The 13,971-nt window shown below is 37.1% G+C and overlaps 1 protein-coding gene across 3 annotated transcripts in view; it reads right to left on the bottom strand.

The window, feature by feature from the left end:
• pex5la (peroxisomal biogenesis factor 5-like a) overlaps nucleotides 1-13,971 on the bottom strand; it is a 77,878-nt gene that overhangs the window by 21,054 nt on the left and 42,853 nt on the right. For all 3 annotated transcript variants that reach the window (XM_086161645.1, XM_086161646.1, XM_086161647.1), the window contains 6 exons: nucleotides 11,611-11,722; nucleotides 6,137-6,346; nucleotides 5,174-5,297; nucleotides 4,720-4,813; nucleotides 4,459-4,488; nucleotides 1,934-2,029 (listed from right to left, as the gene is read on the bottom strand). In XM_086161645.1, coding sequence (XP_086017771.1) covers nucleotides 1,934-2,029; nucleotides 4,459-4,488; nucleotides 4,720-4,813; nucleotides 5,174-5,297; nucleotides 6,137-6,346; nucleotides 11,611-11,722 — 666 coding nt within the window. The remainder of the gene's footprint in view (nucleotides 1-1,933; nucleotides 2,030-4,458; nucleotides 4,489-4,719; nucleotides 4,814-5,173; nucleotides 5,298-6,136; nucleotides 6,347-11,610; nucleotides 11,723-13,971) is intronic.

Raw genomic sequence — 13,971 nt, 5'->3', positions numbered from 1 at the left:
GTTTTCACTGAAGCAAAGAGCCAAATCCTCAACTTCACCTTATCTTTATCACCACTGTGGGAGCTCTACTGCAGCCAAAACTATGCCTCCTAAAGGCAATTAACCCAACAGCTGTTCCAGTTGTTCAATATTTATTAAAAGTATGTCATTTTCATCAGCTAAAGCAGAATGACCATGGCCTTATGTGACATGCAGTCACTTACCAACACTCAAAACATATTTTGTATTAGCCAATTTTTTTAAATTAAAAGCTGAGCACCTTCATTTGGCCTACTGCCATACTATCATTCCTGTCCAAGCATCTTTATGGGTAAAGGCATAAAACCCCATTTACCTATCGGTGCCAACTTTGTACATAAAACTGATGATATTTGCGGCAGTAATTTCTCGTCTGCTACCTCCGTGTATCACAATTTTCTTACTTTTGGCTGCTTCATCTAATTTAATGAATTGGCAGAAGGGCTGTGCGCTAATTTAATGTTCTGTCTGCCATCACAGCGGTGTCTCCCTTCATATCGAAAGTATGAGAGAGCATGCATATGCACAACTCCTTAAATGGAAATGATCTGATTGTGGGCTTCTACATTTGCAGTTAAAGGCCAAATGGCCTACCACTTGCATCAGAACTCATCCTGAGTGGGAGACAGCACTTGATCGAACCTGCAAGATACTGTTACCAATCAATGCTCCATGCTCAGATCCTTGTCCGGGAGCATCTCAGAATCTCCTCACTAATCTGCCCTCAGGCTGGCGTGGTCATTCAAACTTCTTTGCTATTATATAGGAGGGAAAGAGACAGCTGCGTATGCAAGATATCGTATGGTGGGATCAACAATATAGGGATGGGCTCTTGATTTTGGGTCAGTCTCTTCTCCTTCTATGGCCCACCTCATTTTATTACAATCTTCTGGGCTACTTCAGTAAAGCAGAAGTTACTTTAGAAGAAAAATCAAGACACATTTTTTTTCTGGCATTTACTTACACAGGTTGATATATCACAGGTTGAGGGTAAAAACTGGTGAAAGACCCTCTATAAAAGTGGGATGACAGAAGACTGATCACAAAGTAAATTGATGCACAATGAAAGTGCAGAAGTAATGAAAAGTTTTGGGTGTCAAACAATTTTGTATTCTTCATCAAATAGATTGGAGGGGTTTTTTGTGTGTGTGTATGGGGGGGGTAAACCATTTTTCTGACAGTGTCATCACAGTACACACTATTGCATGCCTGAAAGCAAAATGTCAAGGGTAGTTCATAGTTAATGCTGTGTTGCCTCAGTTGTCTTTCATTTCAAACACCGGATTTTACGCCAAAATAAATAAAAACCAATCATTGACCGATAATAGAAATATCTCTTTCTCACACACACACACACACACACACACACACACACACACACACACACACACACACACAAACCCACTTATACAATACCATGACGTTGGCTCATTGAAAATGTCTGCAGTTGTGAATGTGAACACATATGCTTGTATTTATGTGCCGCTCCATGACCATCTAATGACAGGATCACATTGTACCCTTCCTTTGACTGTAGTCAGCTGGGACTGGCTCCAGCACTTGTGACCTTGTCAGCAGTATGAGTGGTTCTGATAATGGCTGGACATCAGTCTTGGCCAGCATCACCGTGTTTATTATCAGTAAATACAATGAAATGTGACAAGAAAAGGTTGTATAATTCCATACTTGTATAGCAAAAGGTTAAAACCTCTGGGTCAAAAGAAGGATGAAATCAGTCAGAGGCTAATTTTGTTGCTTTTTTTGCACCACTTGTTTTTCAGCTTTACTAGTGGCCCACAATTCTCAGGTCAGCTTATCCTCAGCCTATGCAGATAGGGTGTACTAAAAGACTTGATGGAGATGGTTATTCAGACAGGTGACAGATGTAATTTCCACCGAGCAGCAATCTGCCTACCTCAACAGCAGCCTTGGCTCGCTCAAACTCCTCCTCAAGGGACTGATGTCTGGACAGGAGGGCGCTGCCCCATCGCTGGTCCTTGGATAAACGAGCCTGTTACACACACATGCATGCAAATTTCACAACAACAGATGGATGGATTTTGAAATATACTTTATTAAACACCCACACATTTGCACGTACAAACATCTGCAAAGCAAATCACACTGTCTGTGCATGATCCCAGGCACGTGCATGCGCGCGTGCGCACACACACACACACACACACACACACACACACAAAACCAGCCAGATGGCGACAGTCAGAGGGAGAATGCAGGGGGTGTATGCAGGGTCAGCCTTCTCTGCTTTCTCAGGTACAGGTAAAATTCTTAGCCGTAACAAAGCTCTGACATGCTTAGGCGGATGAGCAGATTCACTGGTGTCATCATCTCCTGACACCCCTCATCTGGAAACTGTTACTCATGTAGCCTAACTCGGTTTCAATAGCAAACCCTGAACTATTTTGATGCAAGAATATAGAACACCAGACAATGAAAACAGGTACAAACTTGGATTTGAACATTTTTTGCTGCTGTTAAAATAAAAATTGACCAATTAACAATTTTTGTTTCTCTAATAGTGGTGCAAGGTTTATATGTTTCCTCATTAAAGTGAGGGATGGGTGATTTGGGGACAGGCTGTGCTGCTTAGATATACAGTACTATTATACTACATACTGTATAAAGTGAAAAACAATACTTGTGTGAAGGCGATGATCATCAAATCCATTTTGGAGATTTGGGAATTGACTGCTCCTCATGGAGACAGCTTCTACTAGAGAAATACCCATATACCTGTAAAATATGTATTCCGTAGACAAGAGACTACTGTGATTTTAAGATTAAGATGAATATTTGTTCTTATGGTTGCTAGTTTAGGGAACAATAGCCACCACTTTTTGCATCAAAAGACCTTCTGCAATCTTTATTACTGTATGTATCCATTGCAAACAGAATGTGATATTTACACATTATGTGTAAATGCAGACGAGAAGCCTTGTTCTAACTATGTCCAGAAGTGCTTACAGACTGTCGGGGCTTAGGGTGAGGTCTCGAAATGGTCCAAGATAAGTCAGTGTTTCAGGTTTCTTTGGAAGGAATGGATGCTATGTGCTGTAGATTGAAAAACAACATCTGCCAGCTATCTTGCCGCAATTCTAAACAGAAGGGTCTGTCATGGTTTGCCATCTTGTCCTTGGCTTTGTATACTTGACCTTTTGGGATGTAGACATAAATACCTAGAAATATAGCTTTTCGATCAGCATATTTTGCTCCCAAGATGGCGGACTTGCTCGCAGGAAGCAAAAGTTATTAAAATTAATGTGTTTTATTTGTTATTGTATTGTAATTATGTTTTGTAATATTTATATTTAATGAAGTTATTTTAATTACATTTATCATTTTAGTATAGAACTTCCTCATTTGATGTCTTGAGTGCCCAAATGTGTTATGAAAAGCATCAGCAAAATTACAGTCTAAAAATCCCTTTCTATCACAACTTTTTTTTTGATAAATACAATATAGTCATAAATATGTTTATCTACAATTTTTACAACAGTGAAAAGATATTTATTTTATTAAGAATTTTTACCCTGAAATATAAATCACCATAATTAAGATAGTTAGATAGTACATTATTGTACATCAGTTTTGGCAAGACTATCTGTAAAAGGTGGCAGGTTCAGGTAATGGATTGGTCCAGGGGCCAGATTTGTGTTCCATCTCCGTTATAAGCTGGAGATGGATGAGGCTGGTTTCCCATTATCAGCAGACACTCAAAACAATGCTTACATAACAGTTCCGTCCCCTCATCTTGAAAGAAGTCCTTATTTAATTATATTTTCCAAACCCACGCCACATATTTTTTTTCTGCAAGATCATAAAACACTGATCTGTAACACAGCATCCACATCTATTCTAAAGCCTATTGTATCACCACGTCAGAAAGAAAAACCTATATCGCCATTTAGGTGCAAAGATCCTCTAGTCATTTATTTGTCGGATGGCAACCCAAAACCTCTCTTTATGTCTGCCAATGAGCTACTGTGTAAACCTTGAGTAAAACAAATTGTGTGTTTGCTCATTTCCCTTCATCTTGGACAGCTGTCATTAATACTAAATACATTATTTATCTGAGTGCTGAAAAGGTAATGCATGCTTATCTAGCTTGTGGAGATCAACACTAATGGCTCAGAGTAAGCCTGTTGAATAATTCATAGGCTATTAATCTAATAATGGCATTTTGAAACAAGACCTATGCAGACCCTACACAGACATCAACTCAGTAGGAAAGCACTTGACATTTGGACCTTGTAGCACCACAAAGGAACAATATGTGGGACATTAAGGCTGCATTTTCTTAAAAGCGCCATTTGGCTTGATTACTTTTGGAAATTGTATGGCATGGCGTGATGCTTTTTTTACCGGTGCAAATGTAGAAGTCTTTCAGTATTATATGAAAGAATGTATAGGGAGGCTTACATGTCGTCCACTAATATACTGCCTGTTGAGCTGAAATGGAAGAATTGTGGGTGTTAGGACAAAATCCTGGGTAAACAGACACATTATAGCTAGTTTATCATGGGCCAACATGCAGGTCCCAAAAAAACAATTGAATGATCCATTTCATAATGTTACATTAACCATCATTAAGACCAATGTGAAATATATGACTGGTTATAACAAGTGGGTATTGGTTTCAGGTCAAGAAATCACATTCAGTGATGATTTTTGCCCACTTACTTGAGACGCGAGGGCAGACTCTGGTTCGACTTTGGTATATACTTCAGTAGAGTTCTTATTCAGCGGGTCCAGTTGACTTTTACAATCTATGGACCTAAAGTGAAACAGAGACTGGATGAGTAAGGTGCATCCATTGGAACATCCATCGAACACCTCAGCTATCAGTTTATAAAATACATTGTTACAGGTGTACAATGACAAGTAACATTTCTAAAAGATTCAAAACAAATTGAATTTCAAGTTAAAATAGAAACAGCGGGGCTGAAATATGACTTCTAAAATGTGGCCTGTGTCGTTCAGTGTAAAATATATCCATTCCATTGTACGATCAGTTATATCCCTGTCAAGCCAAACTAATTGGTCCTGTTATGTAAATTCTGTCAGGGGACTGGTAGACACTTACAATGTATTATCATTTAATTGACATATAATGCTTGATTAAAATAATACTTGCCACAGAAATTCATTGGATGAAGTTTTAGAGGAACGGCGTCTCTCCAACTTCCATTTACGATTACCATTCCGTTCAGAGTTGGGGTTCAACTCTTCCCATTTATCCAGAGGTGATCCGATGTTAACTGGAAAGAGTTACAAACACCGGTTAAACAATAATATAGAGAAAATGTTTCAATGATAGCAACAGTTTCTATCTATTTGACATCAAAAGTAATGGACCACATATGTCCTGGATACCCTCGATACATTATTTTGTCTTGAAAAACTATGTTTATTCCTTTAGCCTGTGTGAAGTAATCAGTAATCATGATGAAAGGAAAATGTATTTATCAATTTCAAAACATTTTATTTACACAGGTTTTCACTTTTTGGTCATTTTCTGACAGGGTAGAAGGCCATTAATGCTGTGTTCCAAGATGCAATAACAACGAACCATCAAAATTTAAGAGCTGAGGGGAATTAGAAAAGAATAAGAATAAGAATAAGAATAAGAATAAGAATAAGAATAAGAATAAGAATAAGAATAAGAATAAGAATAAGAATAAGAATAAGAACAACTTTATTTATCCCAAAGGAAATTGTTGTGCCAGAGTTTCAAGTAAAACACAACAATAATAAATAATAGCAGAAATTGTATAAACAGATGACATTAATCGCAGACAAATAATTTATGCTATAAAGAAATGTCTGACTTTAATAACATGGTTGCTAATGGTATTCTTCAGCTGGCTCAAAAATGCTGCAGAACAGGTGTGTGTTGGGGGCAGATGGGATTGACCATGGTGACTTTGTTAATAATTTCTTACGGTTTTGATTTTAAATAAAAAAAAGTGTAATGTGTAAATCAGATAAAAGTATATCCTTGATGATGCACATTGATACACTTTTCAGTTGCTTGAATGATTTATCTTGGATTTTTGTAAACTGTTTGATTGGTGAGTACGTTTGCAATCGTGTCTACCTGAGTCTAACGACACCCTCTCTGGCGTTCGCATTGTCGGCCCCGTCTGATCAACTTCCACGTGAATCAGCTCCGTCTCATCGGTCTTCTTCCTGTGAGGATTGTTCTTCTGTCCCTCACTCCGGGATGATAGGGGACTTTTCCTGTCCTTAGTATTCTTCCTCTCAGCAGGTTCACTGAGATCCAGAAGGTCCAGAGTTGAAGACAGAACTGCAATGGAAATTACACTTGATTCATTTTTTTTACTTTCGTAGATTTCATAGGTTTTTGTCTCATTTGCATACAGAATATTTTGGCATTTCAGTGAGCCTCATTCAAGAAGCCCAAAATGTGTCCATGTTGGAGGACATTGACTACTGAAGTGTGAACCAGTAAGATGCTTTCAGGCTAAACTGCCAATAATATTTGTTAATGTCACATACGGCACTACAGATTTGCAGGCCTTTTCCTTGGACTGCTTATAAAATAGTTATACAGGCATAGATTAACAAGTTTCACTGGGCTAAAGTCAGGGTTGTCTCTTTAAATACCCCGAGCTTTATTGAAGGCACATTGCAATCTCCCTTTAGATTTAAACCACTAAATAACAGAAGTGGGATGTCCTATTACAGGGGTGGACATTTGGCAGCAATCGCGAGTCAAGAATTTGGCCAAACTATAACCAACTACAACTATTGGTGTATAATATCCTGACCTAGACTAATTTACATTTCCCACAATTAAAGTGGTTTTGTTTCAGGACTTTGAAGTATAAAGTCCTGAAACTGGATTGAACAATTTCCGAGGAATATAGTTTGAAGTATGAAGTATGAAGCAATTAAATGTTTTATATTATATATATTTTTTATGAATATTTTTATTTTAACACAATATAATATTTTGTGCATTTTGGTCATTTCCAAATCATTCTATCTGTTTGTATTTCTGTTAAATTTAAAAGTCAATACTTTTCTAAATAAATCATTGGCATATCTTTTTATTTATTAATCTCAATGGATTTATTCATTTTGTTGTTTTGACAAAATCAGCCCCTTACCATAATTTTATGATTTCTTCAAGTGTATATTATACCAAGGAATTGTTAGCGCAATCACTGTGATGCAATAAATAACGCAAACATTCAAATAACACGAAGATTTGACGATTATCTACATATTTTTTGACACGGAGAGCCAAGCTGTCAAGGATACTTAAGACGATGTCTGCCCCGAGTCGACATCTGAAAAAATTCTGCTCTTCTTTTCAGAGAATGTTGATGTATGTTAGAGGGTTACGATGTCCGGTGAAGCCTCACAAAGTTTTTGTTGACTCAGTACAGTACACCTTTGTTTGTACTGAAGTCCATTTGCTGTGCTGTGCTTGAGAAGCGCTGCTTTTATGTAGATAAAGCCACAAAAACAAATTATACTGGTACCTCTTCTTTTAAAAAACACTTCTTTTATCTTCTTTATGAAATAATTAGGGCCTTAATTGTTTTTAGCCACTGAAGTATGTGTCAAGTCAGCAATTCCTAGCTTAACCTCAATGTAGGCAGCATTTTGGGGCATTCGTTATCCTCTGGACGTAAAAGTTTCAGCTGCTGCATGGATGAAAGTAGGATTCCTTTTTGTTTTGCATTGCAAATTAAATGGAATAGATGCAGGTTCCGGCTGGGATTGTACATTAACAAAAGCCTTTAGTTTGACCAATTAGTAGAAAATACATACCAAATAAATAGAACCAATACCCGTAGCCATTGTACAGTGAATATTGTCTCAAAGTTTGGTCGAGGTTACTGATGAAAATACACGAGGACCGATCATTTAAGATACCTTGAAAGATTCCTTAGTCACTCTTGCTGTTTCGTTTTTGCAATCCAAACTGCAAACTCCAAGACGATGTAATTGGCGGGCTGGTGTCTCCTGACAGCTGAGTGAGAGCTACCGAATTCGCTCCACAATCAGTCTGAGTGTGCTTGCTTTCTATACCATGTGCTCCTCAGATGACAAGGAGAATTACGATTCAAGGGAGACACTCTCACAAGGAATGTTGCTTGGAGAGATTTTCCGCCATAAAAAGAAACACAAGTCATTCAGGAAAAATGGAATAACGCCAAAACGGTTTTGAACTCTTGAGTCTGCATGTAATCATAAGATTAAAATACATTTTCTTCATCAGTTGAATATTTTAACGGGATTCTTTCTTCCCAAGGTGCTCTGTGGTGGGGCTTGAATCCTAAGCGATGAAATGTAGAAAATAGTGTTCTGAAATAGTCATGCAGTTTTGTAATATGAATAGAAAATAGCCGAAAATGGGCAAACCACTTACAAACTCTGAAAATCACAACCCCTTGGGTTATTACCAAAAACTATCCTGGCTCACTGTTTTAAGACAATGTGATAATGGTATACACAGCTATGGTTTTTATTCTATTTACTTTATTGATTGACTTTAAATATGTGTAAAATCAAACAACTAGTCGGTATTTGTTGGTTAAAAAAGCTGAAGGTTTTATACAAACTTAATTTTTAAATGTACCTGGAAATCCCCCTAAAAACTAGTTAAGTACATTATGAATTGAAATGATGCTCAAGTAAAAGATAAATTAACATTTGAAATATCAGGACAACTTTATACAACACCCATACAACTGACATCAACCTCTGTTTACTGATATTAACTACTGTAATTAATACTGATATTAATTACTGATGATTTTATTTAGTTAGGGTCTGGTTACTTGTTCTGTCTTTATATCTGTCAAGTTCTCAGCTGGACAGCAACATTTATATTTAATGGAATGCCAGACACTTCACATCAGACATTTAATCTTGAAAACCATCAACAGCTGCTGTTAATACTGTGTCATTTTCACATTTAGTTGTCCATCAACTGAAATCAAATATCTTTCAACTTTTCAAAGAACATGAAAGCTGGATCTTTTTGTGTTTATAAATTAATTATCTGTTTTTCACATTAACTTGTTTTTAACTCTCTGGCAATGCATATCTGTTTTCTTACTTTCACAGACTGTTCTTCAGTATGGTGCTGAGATGAACTTTGGAATTCCAATATATGAATGCATCTCAATTATGGGCCAATATACTTTCTTCTAAAGGTTCACAGACAACGTATAGATTAACAATTTCAGTGTTAGCATGCAACAAATTTTCAAAACAAAACTAATGATTGAATTAGGGTATCTAGTCCGTCTTGTTTGAAGAGTCATGAGAGCCCAGGCTTCAAACTGGCTTTCCAGAGCTATGTGCTGACAAAAGGAAAAACACAATAGCACGTGAATTGAGAAGAGTGGATTTTATCCAGGAAGGTGAGGGAGGGGTGGATTGTATAGATGAGTTTCTGCCTTTATATACGGCTAAATACGCAAGCTATGATGAATATGAAAAAGAAAAAAACAATTGAAGATACCGATGATTGTTGTCTTAGCAATATTGCCTGCACACTAAAGATAAGATTACATGTAAGCTTCAGTGCGTTTTGCTTTGCAAGTGTAATTCAAACAATTTTTTTCAGCAAAATAGTCTTGGAACAACTTAATGAGTCTTATTTGGATTTGCACATTTGAGCCGGTGATTAGAATTCATCACAGATTTCCTTTGCTTACTGTAATCTTTACAGATGGAAAATTCCTTTAGCTCGTAACTTAGTGCACTACAATTCAGCACACGTGAAATATTCTTCATGAGAATGTTCTTAGACTGTAGGAGGAAACCCGATCAGCAAAAGAAGGCTAATTCTAGTTATAATATCTATGTCATTGGTATCAAACTGAAATAGCTAGATTTTCTTTTGTTTGCAGTTGGCCCTGAATGGTACATTTTTTTTGTGTTTCACATGAATCAAGATATAAACAGGATTAATGCTCTTTACATTTTACACTTCACTGTATTTCGAACAGATTTAGACCGAAGCTACGAACAGCAGAGGCAACAGTCAGCTTTTGGGAAGCTGAGCACGTCTGCTGTACGATCTGGTTCCACAAGTTATCGCTAAAAACACGGTACAGCTCACTGAACAAACAGCTATTCATGTGCAAAACAAATGGTCCTTTGCATCTGTTAATGTCACTGCATTCACTGTCTTACTTTTGACTTTGACCTCGTTGGCTTTATTTACTTGAAAAACTACAGGCCAATATTGAATATATAAGCACACACAGTATGTGTTTTTGTGTATCTGCGTCTCTGCGTGTGTGTGACTGGAGCATGGTATAAGACAGACCTGGGCATTTTATGGCCCGCGGGCCACATCCGACCTGTTTTGCTCTTTTATCCGGACCGCCAAACTATTTTCTTTGAATATTTTAAGTATTTTCAATCTGAATTTAGAAATATTGAATTTAGAAACTCCTTATTTTTTCCTTTTGTTTAATTTTGTATGGATGATTCCAAACAAAATAATGTCAGTACATTCATATGATGACTTTAAAGTTGAGATAAAATGCCAAAAATATGTAAATACTTAAATTGCAATTTTCATTTGGTTTAATTTACATGATACTTAGTTGGCCCGTGCATAAAAATTAGATAAGAAATGTGGCCTGACAGCCAAAATAATTGCCCACCCCTGGTATAAGAGAACTTCTTGCATTTGAAACATTTATTTTGCCATGCATTATGAAGCTAATCTTATTTGACAATTTTATTGTGATACTTCAAAGTGATTTCTCCATGAATGAAAAGCATCGAGCATTATCAGCCAGTTTATTTCCAATATCTATTTACAAGGGTGTGTAACAAAATAACTGTTATTAGTAAGCAAAAGAACCAGTACTCTTTACACAAAATATAAATCAAATGATATAAAATGTTTACAGCTAACACTTTTGCATTGTATGTAACTTATGTATCTGTGACAGACAAAACAGTGTTGCATCATGCAAACTAAACTTGAATTTGTTATTCAATTTCCATTTTTTAAAAAAATGGTAAGAAAATGGTCTAATGAACCAAGCAGATGAAAAAGATTGTAACTTCTGTTCCCGGATGGCGCTTAACTCAGGACTGTATAAAAGTTAAAAGTAACTGGTTTAAAGAGCAATTGACCTAAGCAGAAAAGTACTGTAGCAACTACAGGTAGGCCAGTAACTATCAGGGCTGGCAATCCTGCAAAGGTTCAAATAATCATGTTTTATTGATGTGCTAGTCGGGTTCTCGTGTTGTTGAGTTTCAGTATTTACTGGTAAGACTGGGACTGTTGAGTTGAGTTGACCTGTAAATAGGTCACTGCGAGTGACACTAGCCTGTGGTCAGTGTTCATGCGGCGGTGGTTTCAAAATGCTCGTTGAAAAAACAACAAGCATTACCGGTGGTCATGTGGTGAACAGGGTTCAAGAGGGTTTTCTATATCAAGCTCTTTGAGTTAATTTGATCTACTACATCCCAGCTTGCCACAGTACATTGATTAGAAATAGGTAGCCATTCGTGCGAGTTTACACACTATTCAGTGAAAGATACGGGGTCGTTGCATTTTACCTGCTGTGTTGGAAGTCACTGGGCGAGAAAGCCCATCGCACTTGGTCTCACAGAGGAAATCGTCAATGGATGGGCTTAGAAGCGGGCGGCTCTCTTGTTGCTCACTCACCAGCTGCAAGGGCAAACAGACAAGATGGCTTAGGCTCTCCCCAAGCATGTTTGTGGGATACTTTTGATCATTCCGGCTTCAAAGGTTCCAGCTGTGTTATCTTAAATAAAACTGAGATTTTTTTGGTCACAACCCAGGTGAAACCATATCATCTGCTCACAAATCCATGTATAATAAAAGAAAGTAATAAATAATGTAGAAGATTTATGGACGTAGTGAGGGGATATGAAGGTAGTTGGTGTGAGAGAGGAGGATACAGAGAATAGGGTTAGATGGAGAAGGTTGAGTTGTTGTGGTGACCCCTGAAGGGAAAAGCCAACAGGAGAAAAAGATCAAACACTCTATTTTGCAGGAAAAAATACTTGTGTTTCGATGCAGTGGTGGACAAATCAAATCAGTGGTTATTAACACTGATCTTATAAGTAAAATAATTAATACATGTCTGTACTTTTTTCACAGCAGTGTGTGATTGGTTGAACTGAAATACCACTGCGTAGTTTTTTACTGCTGGGGTAAAAGTGATTGGTGCAGATTTTCCCACATCAGCAACTAATAATTTTATATTGGTCGAGGGGAAAATGATAGCCTGATATCAGCAGGCCATTGCCGAGGCTATTTGATCTGTTCTCCCTGTATTCATTTCCATTTCTAAGTGGATAAAATCCACAGCTGCCTGCCGTTTTTCCACATCTTCCCAACATATGTTTCTCTACATATTTTTTTATTCTGTTAAAACTTGACATCTGTCTCATTAGAGTTGGAAACTTTTTGTCTTAGTGGCTTATTGAGGCCTAAATATTCACTCATAAGAAAAAAAAGCTAATGATTAAGTTTGTTAGAAAATATTTCAGTTTGATTTTATTCAACAAAAACAAAACAACCCAAAAAACAAAACCAAACCAAACAAAACAAAACATAATCCCGTATCTGTCAATGGCTTCTTATTGCAATGGGCACAATTCAGTAGATGCAATAAACAAACCTATTACAAAAGGCAAAAACTGGGTCTAACCCAATTGCTGTTGATATGCTTCATGAAGAAGCTGTATAGGACACACAACACGGGGAGTAGATTACCATAATTACTTCATAGGTTTATGAAATCATGTTTTTTTCTGGCCAATTTTCAGCATTATATGTGGTTTCAAGAGATTATTGGGCAGAGTTACATACAAAGAGCTAATACAGTTTAATAATGTATCTGGTCTTTGAAAGATTATAGAAGGGCTTTGAATTATTTTGTGTAGGCTGTAGCTTCTAGTATTACAGCATCATTGAACTGTTCCAGGGTTTTTGATGTATATTTTTTTATACCCCATTAAGCCTATATTCCAGATTTATATATCTCATCGGAAAACAGGACCACAACTTGGTTGTTCTTCTCTTTCCCTGCAAGTACTGTATGTCGTTTATCTCAATTATTAAAACAAATACCACAAGTTTGGAGCAATAGTGAACAGTCAAACAGAAAATACAGTCAAGTGTTAAATGGCAGCACTCAAATAAACCATTCAAGTATAGAGAAAATATAAAAAGCGAGACAAAACAATAAGGGGAAGAATTTCCCCAAATGTTGACGCCAGAGGCACTTTTCAGAAGGACTTGCTTGAGGCTGCGCTCAGCAGGTAGTGTGAGGGCCTGGTCACTGAGAGCAGGTGAGACGTGCAGTTATCAGCATTAAAAAACAACTGAGTATCTCACTTATTCTCAAACACACAAGTGGACTGCAGAGCCTTAAACAGGATAGTGGTACAAACTAACATCTGGAAATTACAACTTTGCAACTTACAATCTTTTCCACAGCTCAGCAATTGGCAATGGTGCGAAACTATTCAGTGCATAGCTCAAACAAATCACTCGCTGAAGCATCCAGATTAAAAAGGTTGAGTAAGAGAAAATCTGCACATTTAAATTGGTCTTGGGCAAATACTGACAATAAATAGGATCCGTTCTTGGGGCTGAAACTAATGTCGTTTCATCAATCAAGATAAGCTCAATTACAAACAAAATCGTTAATGTCACTTTAGAGTCTACAGCTTTATAGCTCTAATTCTAATTCACCATTACTGCCAAGCAATGACCTTCCAGCTCTGCTGCTTATATGAGTTTGACGGCTTTATAAACACAAATCATGAGTTTGGTTTCTCACAACTTGGCTCTCAGTCAGCCACTCTGATCCTTGAAGTAAATATATCTTGTTCTGTGGAAACAAATGAGCACAAATGAGAAGAGTGAAGAGGAAGGGTGACCAT

This window comes from Fistularia commersonii, chromosome 16 (genome assembly GCF_037954325.1).
Source record: "Fistularia commersonii isolate RoL2024-O1a breed Wild chromosome 16, RoL_Fcom_v1.0, whole genome shotgun sequence".
NCBI classification, from domain to species: Eukaryota; Metazoa; Chordata; class Actinopteri; order Syngnathiformes; family Fistulariidae; genus Fistularia; species Fistularia commersonii.
The sequence above is the reverse complement of the archived record's forward strand: the minus strand, read 5'-3'. Positions and strand labels throughout refer to the sequence as shown.